The sequence below is a fragment of the Vigna umbellata genome, chromosome 5, assembly GCF_029865625.1.
Source record: "Vigna umbellata cultivar VRB3 chromosome 5, Vumbellata_1.0, whole genome shotgun sequence".
Taxonomy (NCBI): Eukaryota; Viridiplantae; Streptophyta; class Magnoliopsida; order Fabales; family Fabaceae; genus Vigna; species Vigna umbellata.
The window spans coordinates 52,064,111-52,076,074 of record NC_142169.1 but is presented as its reverse complement, the minus strand read 5'-3'; the positions used below and the strand labels follow the sequence as shown (position 1 = coordinate 52,076,074).

The window sequence follows — 11,964 nt, the reverse complement described above, 5'->3', positions numbered from 1 at the left end:
TGAGTAGCATAATTGCGGTAGGTTTGGTTCGGTTTTCTATTAAACATCTATTTGAGTTAAACATAATCATTATATACATTTCGGTTTGAAATTAAAAAGAATTGAATCAAACAAAACCGATTTTATATAAGTTATTTATACTGTGTTATACAAATGATCAACGTCCGGTATTTTCCATCAACAAAATCATTTATAAAAAGAGGTAGGGTTTGAATAATCATATAGTGGTGCCAATAGTATTCTTTATACAGTGGCCTAAATTGAAAAGTGGCATCGGTATATAATATTAAGAGTTACTCCCTCCTCCACCATCACATCATGCTTCCTCCACCTCCTCATTCCCATTATATCCTACAAATTTAACCTCCTCATTCCCAGTTTATCTTACAAATTTGCAAATCAATGGATATGAATCTCCGTTTGACTTTGAACGATTATTTCCAAAGATACTGATTATTTCCATTTCAGAAAAACAAAATTAACCATTCAATTCCTATCCCTGTGTCGCTTACACTTGTGATACCAATTAGGGCAAGAGAAAACAAATTGAACACCACTCACCAATTCAAGCCTTACGCCTCAACATTCATAGAAGCACAATCCCAACCAACAATTCATCCGCCAAAAACAAAATTAAGGGTGTGTTCCTTTGGGGGGATTTGGGAGAGATGATTTGGGGGAGATGATTTGAATGAATTTGTGTGGATTTGAGGGTAATTTTGTTAGTTGTTTTTTTGAGTGGATTTGTGGGTAATTGAGAGTGGATTTGGAAGTAAAGTTTATGAGAATTAGTGTAGGATTTGATTGATGTGATAGATTTTAAAAATTAGTTTAATTGGTAGAAAATGAAGATGACCAAATTGCCCCTACTTATAAAAGTATTATAAAATGTAATTTTGTAATGTTATATTTAATTGTAAAAATGTTTATGAAGAGGAAAAAATTGTAAATAATTGTTAAAATTAATGTTTACAAAATTATAAAAGTTATAATGTAGTAAAATGATTGTAATTTAAAATGTATTTTTAAATGGTAATATAATTTAGTACGAAGTGATATGAATTTATAAGTCTACAAGTGAGAATGATTAACATTAATCAAACAACCACAATTAATATATAATGTAATTTTTGGAAGTCACATACAAAGAAACTTATATATATTAAAGTCATGTAATACATTATCGGAAATATAATGAACTTAATCATCTAAATGGTGAAGAATCGAGTTCACATTTTGATTGAGGTGAGCAAATTGGCGGTTCATGTCTAGGGAAAGGTTTGCCAAGTTATCTTCAATACGTTGAACCCGCACCTGCATTTGTTCCATACCCTGCATTCTGTGTCTCAAGTCTTGTACTCCTTCCCACATTTGAGTGATCATGTTAGCATTAGATAGAGGAGGATGAGGAGGCTGCACAGTGTGGTGATGAGGGTCTGCTTGGTCTTCTTCTTCATCATCATCCAGATGGTGTTGCCAAACACCGTTGACATTAATAATTTTCATCCTCTTCAAAGAATTGATAGAAAAGTGATGTCGGGACCCTATATGAGTGGTGGCATCGGCATCGACGTGAACTCCACAATATTGCATGATGTGTGTGATAAGGACACCGTATGGGAGGGGTGTGTCACTGGCCTTGCATTTAAGCATATGTTGCATGATGTGATGAGGCCAATTGATTGCTATATTATTTTTAAGCACCCATATCATAAAAATATCTTCATGCAATAACCTAGCAAAATTCCCTTGTCGTGGAGTCAACATATGCACAATAATATAATGCAGAAGCCTATCATTGATATTCAAACAACCCACCGTTAAAACACCTTGACCACCCTACAAATCTGGTATGATCATAGTAGCTAATGCCATGTCGCGATCATATGGAAAGTCCTGTGGGAGATTTTAATAACACAATTTCTGACCGGCGTACTTCAAGTTGGCTACATTCAACCAATCAGCAGGTTTGAATCTAATTTTTCTCTTATTGACCTCACTGAGCATATATCCATTTGATGATATCTTCAGATTTGAATAAAATACCTTGATTAAATCCGGATAGTAGGGTCCTTGTAATGTAAGAAATTGGCTCAACCATTGAAATAGAAGATGCTGCTGGAATAATAACCCAGAACCGGTAAATGAATCAAAATTCATTATCTTAGGAGGAACTATAGTCCTTGTACAAAAATCAGCTGCATAGTTTTCCATTTGATGACTGTGTGGGAAAAAACGACGCTGATCTAATTGCTCCTCTACAGATGGTCTTACAACGGGTGCATCTTCTACCTCAGTAAGAGTTTCTTTTCCCTTACGGCTTTTTCTTTGCCTTTTTGTTGATGATGAGGCCATCTGATAATGTCTTCAACAAATCATTTCATTAAAATAAGAAGAAAGTACATGATAAGATATCACTTATATTTCATAATAACAATGCATAACAACACATAAGAACAAATGTCATACATCGTAACCATTAACAGAACTACAAAATGACAACAACCATACAAATATAATAATTCATAACTAAATTACCGATACAGAATTTCATTTAATACTAATAGAAGTAAGTGTGTCATGAAGAATCCTAACAGTCACCGCCCGATATCATTTTCCATAATTTATTCCACCGCTTATGTGGTGGCAGTCCCATCAACCTCTTTGTACATGTGGGGTTTCCTCATAAGAAATCATAACATTGGTCCAGCAAATTCTCGTCAGCGATGTTCATAGAAGTCAACATTTCATAAATGTCCGCCTCTGTATATGTGTAATTCGGGTTGCGCCGGAGTATTTGATTTCTATCTTCCATTGCTGACACTTGACGCACGGCTGCATCAGAGATCACACCAAAATGAACATTTGATGAGCTAAGGACATTTGCGAAACCATCCAAGCTGGTGGTCAACTTATTAAACTGAGAATCAATAACATCGACCATAGGTGCCTTCCTTTTCGAGCCCCGTGAAGATGAAGTTCCAGCGGATGGGACGAAAGGCACAAATTGAGTTTGGCCTGGACTATATTCATCGACAGATGGCGGAGGTGATGGTGGAGTTGGGTCTCTATAGTCCGCCCACTGAGGCTGTTCTGGGATGTACTCAACATTTTGATTCAAGTCAACACTGACACGAGGACCAACCCGCTGTCGACGTGCCTGACGAGCAATTCGAACACCACTCCCGGTAGCTCGGTCAGCTGCCCATAACTCCACCATCAAATCGTAATGTTTTATGCTAGTGACTCTCCACTTTGCCGCAGCTGGCCTCGACTGATTAAAGAAAAAGCTTCATATTAACTATAATAACGAATTGACAAAATGTTAGGTAATCGTTTACAAATACCTGAATCAGGTCCATCCAAACTTCATCCTCAGCATGAAATGTCATACTAACCGGGTTCCACGCAAATCCACTCAATCCAGAAAACAAATCATGTACCTCACGCCATTTATCTTTCAAGACTTTCTGACGATTTTTAACATTATTTTTTGTTATGGCGACATACCCAACGCTATTAAGATGATCAACTATGTTACTATAGGCTTGGGTTGTCCAGCTTCCGTCAACCCTATTACCGATTCGTGATTCGTCAATCATACAGTGTAGAAGACGTGCATCCATGTCCTCTGTCCACTTCATGAACTCTCTAGTCGGAGCAGAAGACTGACTCGCGGCTGCCTTACCTCTGTTCATTTAACCTATTTCATGCACAAAATAGTAACAAGTTAACATTTAACATTATTAATATTCTGTTCTTGTCATACACATAACACCAAATACTATTACAACACAATAAAATACAATAACTATGAGTTTTGATACTCTTGCCACATATGATCAGCTATAGAATCCCTGATACTACTACCAATCCTATGGTCCTCTTCTCTAACTTGAGAGAATGAAACATTATGATCTTCCCTTTCATTCAACTCATTGTCAACTTCATCAAGTAACGAGTCATCATGATCAACACCACGAAGGAAGTTATGTAAGATACAACAAGCTAATATTATGTCTGTCATTGTCTGCAATCCATAGTGTGGTTCAGTGCCACTTGCAATGATAGGGAATCGTTTCTTCAACACACCAAAAGTTCTTTCTATAACATTTCTCAACGATGAATGTCGATGATTAAACAACTCGCGTGCATTTTGTGGTCCTCTACGTGTATATTCTTTAAGGTGATATCTGACGCCTCTATATGGAGTCAACACTGTGCTTTTCAACATAAATCCAGCATCACCTATGTAATATTTTCCTACAAATTTCCACATATACTCATGATTAGTCAATACTTCAGAAAACAGTGAACATCACAATGTACACACTAACCTTCAGGGATGACCAACGGATCATCTCGTTCAATAGCATTTTTTAAAATTCTTGAATCAGATGCAGTGCCTTCCCACCCAGCAAGAACGTATGTGAATTTCATGTCAAAATCACACGCCGCAAACACATTTTGAGTTGGCCAATCTTTTCTTCCTCGAAATCTCGGAGCATCACTTGTTGGAACGTTAACACGAACATGAGTACTGTCTATGGCCCCTAAACAATCCTAAACATAAAAATATCAAGTCATCATAACACTAAACAATTTCTTATCATCCATTTATGAAAGAACATGTACAAATATTTTTCATGAGTACCTTAAAGTAGGGGTAAAATCGACCATTGTTCAAGACATATGGATGAACCTCATTTCCTGAGGGTTGAATTAGAAATTCAGATTCCAAACTTAAGATAGCATCCAATACATTGTGAAAGTGTCTGCTAACCGTCGAACCCGATCGATGAAAGAAAAATGCGACACTTCGATTCTTAACATTATGCCCAATTATATGAAGAAATTGAGCAACTTGTTGCTCAACTGTGGACCGAATCCCGTCCTTCACTAACCCAGTTGATCTTACGGTGTCACAAAGAGTAATAAATGCCTCTGGACCCATCCTTATAATGTCGCGGCACCGATTAGTATGCACAAGATATGACATTAATTGCTCCCTTCGACGGTCTCTGTCTGGTAGGTAATTGCTTACACTACTCGATTGACTCGTGTACATATTCAAGATATTCAATGCGTGTGCAACAATGCATAACATTGTCAATGCACCTAGTGAAGTAGTTATTTGTAATTGTTGACGTATCATTGCAAGAATATTGAAGTCTACACCGATCACATCGTCATCTATATCTTCACCATCCAAATATGATAAATCTATATTTTCTTCCATCTATATGTTCTTAAACAAAATTACTTACAATTAATAAAATCATGCATTCATATGTTCATTACACATAATTCATTCATTTAAACATTCATATATCATATCTTAATATGTAGAAATAATTTTATACATCAACATCACTACAATAAATAAATATTATACATTAAATAAACATAATACATTAAAACAATACAAAAATATAAAAGGTATCTATATTAACATAATAACTTTTAAAAAAATACAAGTAAAATAACATGCAATCATATATTCATTACAAATATTTACTTCCAACAGTGATTAAAAAATACCTCTTGAAGCCTTATGTTTGATGCAATGAAGAATGATTCTCAACAATTAATATGAACCTTCAATACTGATAATTTCTCCACCAATTTCAACCCTTCAAATAATAAACTTCAAAGTGTCACCCTATTAAAGCAAAGATTAACAACTTTATACATAAAAAAAAACTAAAATCATGAACATCATTGAATTCATGTACTCAACAAATGATATCCTATTTAACAATATTTATACATTCATATAATAATTAATTAAAAACATTATATTTATTCATGAAATAAACCACATTAATTCATAATAACACCACATCATATGTATCATACCTATTCAACAATGTTGTGAAGCTTTGAAGAAAATTTTAAAGGAAGACTTCAGCCAAGATTGAATACGTCTTCAGAGTAACATCCCAAATGATACTACTTTCAAGTGTCAATATTGAAATATAATGATTGGATAATCGTAATGCAACCTGTTAAATAAAGTAATGCAACCTGTTAAATAAAGGACATCCATATATTATATGATATAATGTGTAAAATAAAAAACATAAATTTGTCTTGCATTTACCTTCAAGTCAGTGTATCCACTGTTTGAACTCAATAAATTACGAAACTTAACCACGTTTTGGTACCCAAATTATCAGCCGACACCGACCAAGCTTTTTGGACCTCAAATATGATCTTCAATACAATAACACCAAGTTAATTCGTAAGATACACATCTTTCCACCAATAACAACATTGTGTTTAACACAACTACTACAAACTAAAAATATACAATGAAAAGGTTTTTATCCCTCACTTTTTCTCCTTCCTTAGCCTCTCTGCTATGATGTCACCTTTTCACTTACTACTTTGGGAAGTAAGAAGTTGTTTGTTGGACTGAGAACTGATCAAATTCGTGCTTGAAAAATCATCACCACAACAAACTTGGCCAACCTTTCTGTAATACTTCTACAAATCTAGTGTTGTTGTCGCTAGGGAAACTGTCAAACAACAACCTTAAAAATGAGCAAACTTATTAAAAAATGGAATGGCTGTGTTCTGTGCACATGTGAACACTAACAATCTCTCTACCTTACCAAATCAAGCACCTCCGTAGCTTACCAATACCTCACCAAATGCATCTTCAACTTACATAAACCTGCAACACAAATAATTGGTTAACCTCAATTCAAAAAATACCATAGTTAAGGCTATTACTCTCGGCCTCCTGTGTGCATCTACATCTCCCTCATCTCCCTCCTCCCCTTCTTCGCTGCTTATGAGTATGCCTCCATTCTTAGTGCTCAGACACCACCTCCATCATGTGCGCCGTAGTCGTCAACCCCATAGCCACCAACGCTGTCATGCAGCAAGGTGAGGTCGCTGCAGATTTTCAACGGTGCACCTATCCAACTACAAATAATACAGACACCAAATCCTGCCCAACCGGAGACGACGCCACCACAACGGTCTCACCACACGCACCAACCGAAAATCTTAGTTCATGTTCAACCTTTAACCGGTTACGAGATGTGTAACCGAATACGCATCATTTGCCAAATGCCATCGAAGCTGTAACCGGTTACGGGATGTGTAACCGAATACTACCGTCTTCTGAGTAACCGGTTACGGAACTTGTAACCGATTACCTGCGACCATGGTCTGGATACCCCCTTCTTCAATATTGTAGTGGCTTCTTCCATAACTTCTTCAACCAGTGCTCCTTCCTTCATTTCTCATGTTCATCCGCTTCCTCATCATCAACCACAACCGTCTTCCTCCTCCAACTCTCTTCCTGTTCAACTACATCACACAGCTTCTACTTGCAACAACCACAACAAAATCCAAAACAAGCATTACCTATATCTACTCCCCAGCTGGTCACTCTAAATGCACCACTTAACCACACACACTCGCGCAAAGTTGCTTTTCAGTTCCGTATCTTCAGATGTTCGATGTCTCTATGTAAACACACACATCACTTAATACACACACCCAACTTATCCACCAACCAGCTTCTTATTAATGCTCTGGTCAAAGCATTGTAATATAATTCAAACAGCTTTGGCACAGAACTCTCTACATGGCAGTGAATGGTTCTATCAAGTAGAGAATCTGGCCACTGCAAATGGGCTGAAAAGCACTATCAAAAGCAAATAAACGCATGCCTGCACACTGGGTCATCACATGCACATCCAAAATCCACTGTTTTTGTCAAAGGGTACATAGCTTACTTCTTCTCGTGAAACAACAGTGTGAGATGATAGTTTTTTTTATTTTATTATGGTTGGAATCGATTAATTATAAATGGGAATCGAATAACAAAATAGCCACGTTTATGTTTGGAAAGATGTATGCATCTACAGTGTTTGTACTGGTAGTTCGTACTGCTACTTATAAGGGGCATATGAGTCTTTCTCCCCTAAATCAGCGCAAATCGTCGCAATTTAGCTGAGATGAGATGCACAGTGTTTCGACCAAAATCCTCTCCCTTCCATCGTCGCAAATCCACGCAAATCAGCCCATGAGAACACCACCACTTTTGCAAATCCATCCTTCCCAATCAACGTAAATAGTAAATTCCGTCCAAAGGAACACACCCTAAAGGTAGAGAGCTAGAAGTTTAGTTTTTACAATTCAAAATAGCATCAACTCAACGTGCGATGCTCTGCCACGAGACTGCCACTCTACGCTTGTTCCTATGCGCCCAAGCGTCGCTATTCCTTCTCCAATTCCAAACCTCCAACGTCTCCTCCCCTTTCCCACGTGGCACAAAGAACGAAGCTCTCGAAGCGGCAACCATGATCCGCGACAATCCGATCGAAGAAACTGATTCCAATTCAGATTTCGTATCCCGTCCCTTGGCCTTGGACAATGCAGATAAGAAAACCTCTAGTGGAAGTTCCAACACGCGGCAACATCAAATTGAGCGCGAACACGCCACGAATGTTGTCACTGTTTGTGACAACAAGATTGAGGGCTAGGAGCTTGGACGAGCAAGCCGCGACGCTGGCGCGACGTTGGTGGTGGTGGACTCCTTATAGACATCGAACGAGTGCGGAAGTGGGATTAGATTAGAGTTTTCTGTTATGTGGGGGTGTAGGGGCTACAACAGTAAAGAATGAAAGAGAGAAAGATTAAATAAAATTTTAGATTAAAATAGGTAAAAATAAAATTAATTATTTAAATAAAGTCAGTTTTGTAAATAAAAAAAAATTGGGGAGGTGCAGAGAGGAACCGGGTGGTGGAGGAGTAAACCTCTAATATTATAATTCGAAGCCCAATGGCACATACATAGTCTAAACTTCGGAAAGCGTTAAAATCTCAGCCTTTGGAAAATTGTTAGGCACTTGCTCCCTACACCACCATTGACGGTTTCTAGCACCTCCCCGTTCCTATTTTTCCCTCAAGTAAAATTTAATTTTTAGGATTAATAGTTTTCAACTTTGATCCACTTCGTTAATGACCTAATAATGGTCCCCCATGAATGCATGCAACAAATCGTGGTGCTGGTGCTTGAAGGTGCATTGGGAAAAATAGTGAAGGTGTAGTGCAGGTTTCCCAATAATAAACCCTAAAAAAATATTATAACAGATGTGAGTATCCGTCAGCGTCAGCAGATGTCAACATGCTTGAAGATAAAACAGACGTGGACATCCGTGTGGAGAAACGATGTGTTTGGAGCGGTTTCGTCAGAAGCGAATGACGGTAGCGTGTCGGTGGAGGACGAGGACTTTGGCGTTTGCGGTTTCGCACCAAAGGCGATTGACGCAGCAGCCCGGACAGTAGCTGCAGCGTTTTCAACTCCTCCTCGGTGGAGAACGAGTCCTCAGCCATTCCAGTTCCGCCATACTGTCACAAAATCACGAGAAGAGAAAATTCAATTTCAAAAACAACAAACGAATTTAATTTAAACTAACTCGAATCATCACAATTATCTGTTTATTCCATCATCCGGTGGTCAAGCTCGGAGAATTACTCACTGGAACACAGAATTTTCCGGAGATTTGAGGATCACCAGCGTAGCCACGAGGGACAATGGCTACGGTGAAGCGGTTGTCGCTGCCCGAAATTGAGGAGTTACAGTTGTCAACAATAGTGATAATGGAGGGGTCGGTGGAGTTCCCGACTACATTATCGAAGAAATCGTAGGACATAATGTCGTCGGCGTAGGAGAAGTTCAGGAGGTCATCAATGGCGAAAGACTCATCAATTTTCTGTTCAGCGTGGCGCTTATCCTACTGAGAGAATTGGTCAGCTCCTCCGTCCGCAAAATAGCCTCTGACGAAGTATTCCAACGCTTCCATATATATAGATAGTGTTTTAGTGGGAGAAAGTGAGAGATAAAAAGAGTAGTTGGTGTTTGTTTTAAGGACCGCGATATTCCAACAACGCATATTTAACACTATTTTGACAACGCCACGTGTCGTTGTTTGATTGGTTTGTTTTAAAAATAAAACTTTTTAAAACCTACGAAACGGAAGTCCGTAACCCTTATTTTTACTGAAATTCCGAAAATAGCCCTTTCTCTGTTCCATTGGAAACGAAGGTGCGTTCTCTTGGAAGGTCGAAGGTCGCGTTTCGTGGCGCTTCACTTTGTTCTGTGTGCGTGGTGTTGTCTCCGTCCAGTTTCGTTTCCTGTTATCGTGCGGAATGGCAAGTTTCGGTGACGATTGTCCGACGACGAAGGTAAGTGGTTTTCCACTCCATGTCGTAGCGTAGTTGTCAACACTCAATTTTGTCCGGGTTGAAAAAATGTGTTTTTATTGGTTTTGTTATTTTATTTTATTTTACCTTTATGTTTTATTCTATTTTTATGTATTTAGATTTTTGCTTTTAATTCAATTTCTATTTTTCTTATCTTCAATTTGTTTTAATAGAGTTAATTAATCAAAATAATTAAAAAATTGAAAAATAAAATTAAAACTGAAAATAATTAAAAAAATAAAATAAAATTAAAAAAAAGGGAAATAAAAAAAAACGTGGAAAAGGGGATGTGTGGGACGTGTCTGAAGGAGGGGGACAAGGTGGTTACAGGAGAATATTTTCCAAGATTTTGGGGGAGAGGATTTTGGTTGGATCAGGGAGAGAAAAAGGGAGAAGGAGGACACACACGGGGACCATCATTTGGGGGAATCATCATCCAGATTCATCATTGGCACCGGCAGAGAAAACGAAAGGCTAGGGGAGGTCACCGGATACAGAGTGATAGCAGCAACCATAGCAGCAGGTAAGTTTCTGTTCACTTGTGCATCCAGATTCATCGTGTATGCTTACTGCTTAAACTCCATTCACCCCATTCTCGCCAGCCCATATACCATTATCACAGAATCAATTATCCCCTTCACGCTCATATGCACACAACACACTCATCTCTTCCAGTACCAAATTAACGAGAATCAATCAATTAAACCAATCAATAAACAATAAGAAATTAGGGGAGGCAGAGAGGGAAAAGTGGGGTTGCGGGATCATTTGGCATTCGAGAAAATCCTCGAATGGGGAAGGAGAAGAGTGGCGCCAGTGGCACCGGTGAGGTTAATAGCGCGATGGCGTTGAGTCCCGGTGGCCTGGGGCTGTTGAGAGGGAATCCGGTGGCCGTGGAGGTGACCGAGGAGGTAGACGAGGATAGGCACGGGGAGCCTTATCGTGGCAGTGGTCGTGGTCGTCGTGGAAGTTTTAGTAATGGTGAAGTTGATGTTGATGGGTGATGATGACGCGAGCGGATCGGAGATGAAGGCGGAGGAAAACCCTACATGAGAATCGCTGGTTTTCGAAGAGAGAAGAATGGAGACGGTGGTGTCGTGGCTGGCGGTGGTTATGGGAGCGCGAGTCGTCGCCGGCGAGCCTAAGACGTGTTCTGGTTGAAGCAACGGTGGCCGGCTCTGACGGAGATGGCAGTGAGTCGTGGTGCTGAGTAGGAGATCTTGGATCTCTGGAGAGGGCACGAGCCGGCGTGAAGTGGAGAATGAGGATGAACCTCCTGAACCCCTAGGAAATTCTAGGTTAGAAACCATTCAACTGGGCCAGGCCCAGAATTAAGCGTACGTCCAGGAACCTTGGGCCTTTTTTTGGTGCGTTCGTTATTTAGCCTCTTATCCAAACGTCCGTTCGGACATTTCTTGGACGGACTGTTTGACAGCCATCTCCCCAACGAACGTTCGTTCGTCATTTCGATAACGAGCGTTCGTCATTGAGCTTCATTGTCCAGCGTCCGCTTGTCATTTCAATAGTGAGCGTTCGTTCTTGGGCTTTCCTGTCTACACGATCGTTCGTTTCAATAACGAACGTTCGTCATTTAAACTTACCTGTCTAAACGTCCGTTCGTCATTCCAATAACGAACGTTCGTCATTAGGTTTCCCTGTCTAAACGTCCGTTCGTCATTTAAATAACGAAACGTTCGTTCTTTAGCTTACATTTTTGAACGTCCGTTCATCAATAAC

At 39.1% G+C, this 11,964-nt stretch overlaps 2 protein-coding genes and 2 pseudogenes across 2 annotated transcripts; all 4 read right to left on the bottom strand.

The window, feature by feature from the left end:
* Positions 1 to 1,156: 1,156 nt before the first annotated feature.
* LOC148198576 (uncharacterized) lies at positions 1,157 to 2,355 on the bottom strand (annotated as a pseudogene).
* Positions 2,356 to 2,683: 328 nt separating this feature from the next.
* On the bottom strand, positions 2,684 to 3,698 carry LOC148198575 (uncharacterized). The gene is made up of 2 exons (XM_088115857.1): positions 3,348 to 3,698; positions 2,684 to 3,274 (listed from the first exon to the last, which is right to left on the bottom strand). Exons 1-2 carry the CDS (start codon positions 3,696 to 3,698, stop codon positions 2,684 to 2,686), a joined length of 942 nt encoding a protein of 313 aa, XP_087971983.1.
* A 113-nt stretch (positions 3,699 to 3,811) lies between these two features.
* On the bottom strand, positions 3,812 to 5,303 carry LOC148198574 (protein ANTAGONIST OF LIKE HETEROCHROMATIN PROTEIN 1-like). Its single transcript, XM_088115856.1, has 3 exons — positions 4,655 to 5,303; positions 4,338 to 4,563; positions 3,812 to 4,263 (listed from the first exon to the last, which is right to left on the bottom strand). Exons 1-3 carry the CDS (start codon positions 5,237 to 5,239, stop codon positions 3,812 to 3,814), a joined length of 1,263 nt encoding a protein of 420 aa, XP_087971982.1. The 5' UTR covers positions 5,240 to 5,303.
* A 3,197-nt stretch (positions 5,304 to 8,500) lies between these two features.
* Positions 8,501 to 9,827, bottom strand: LOC148198573 (uncharacterized; annotated as a pseudogene).
* Between the last annotated feature and the right edge of the window lie 2,137 nt (positions 9,828 to 11,964).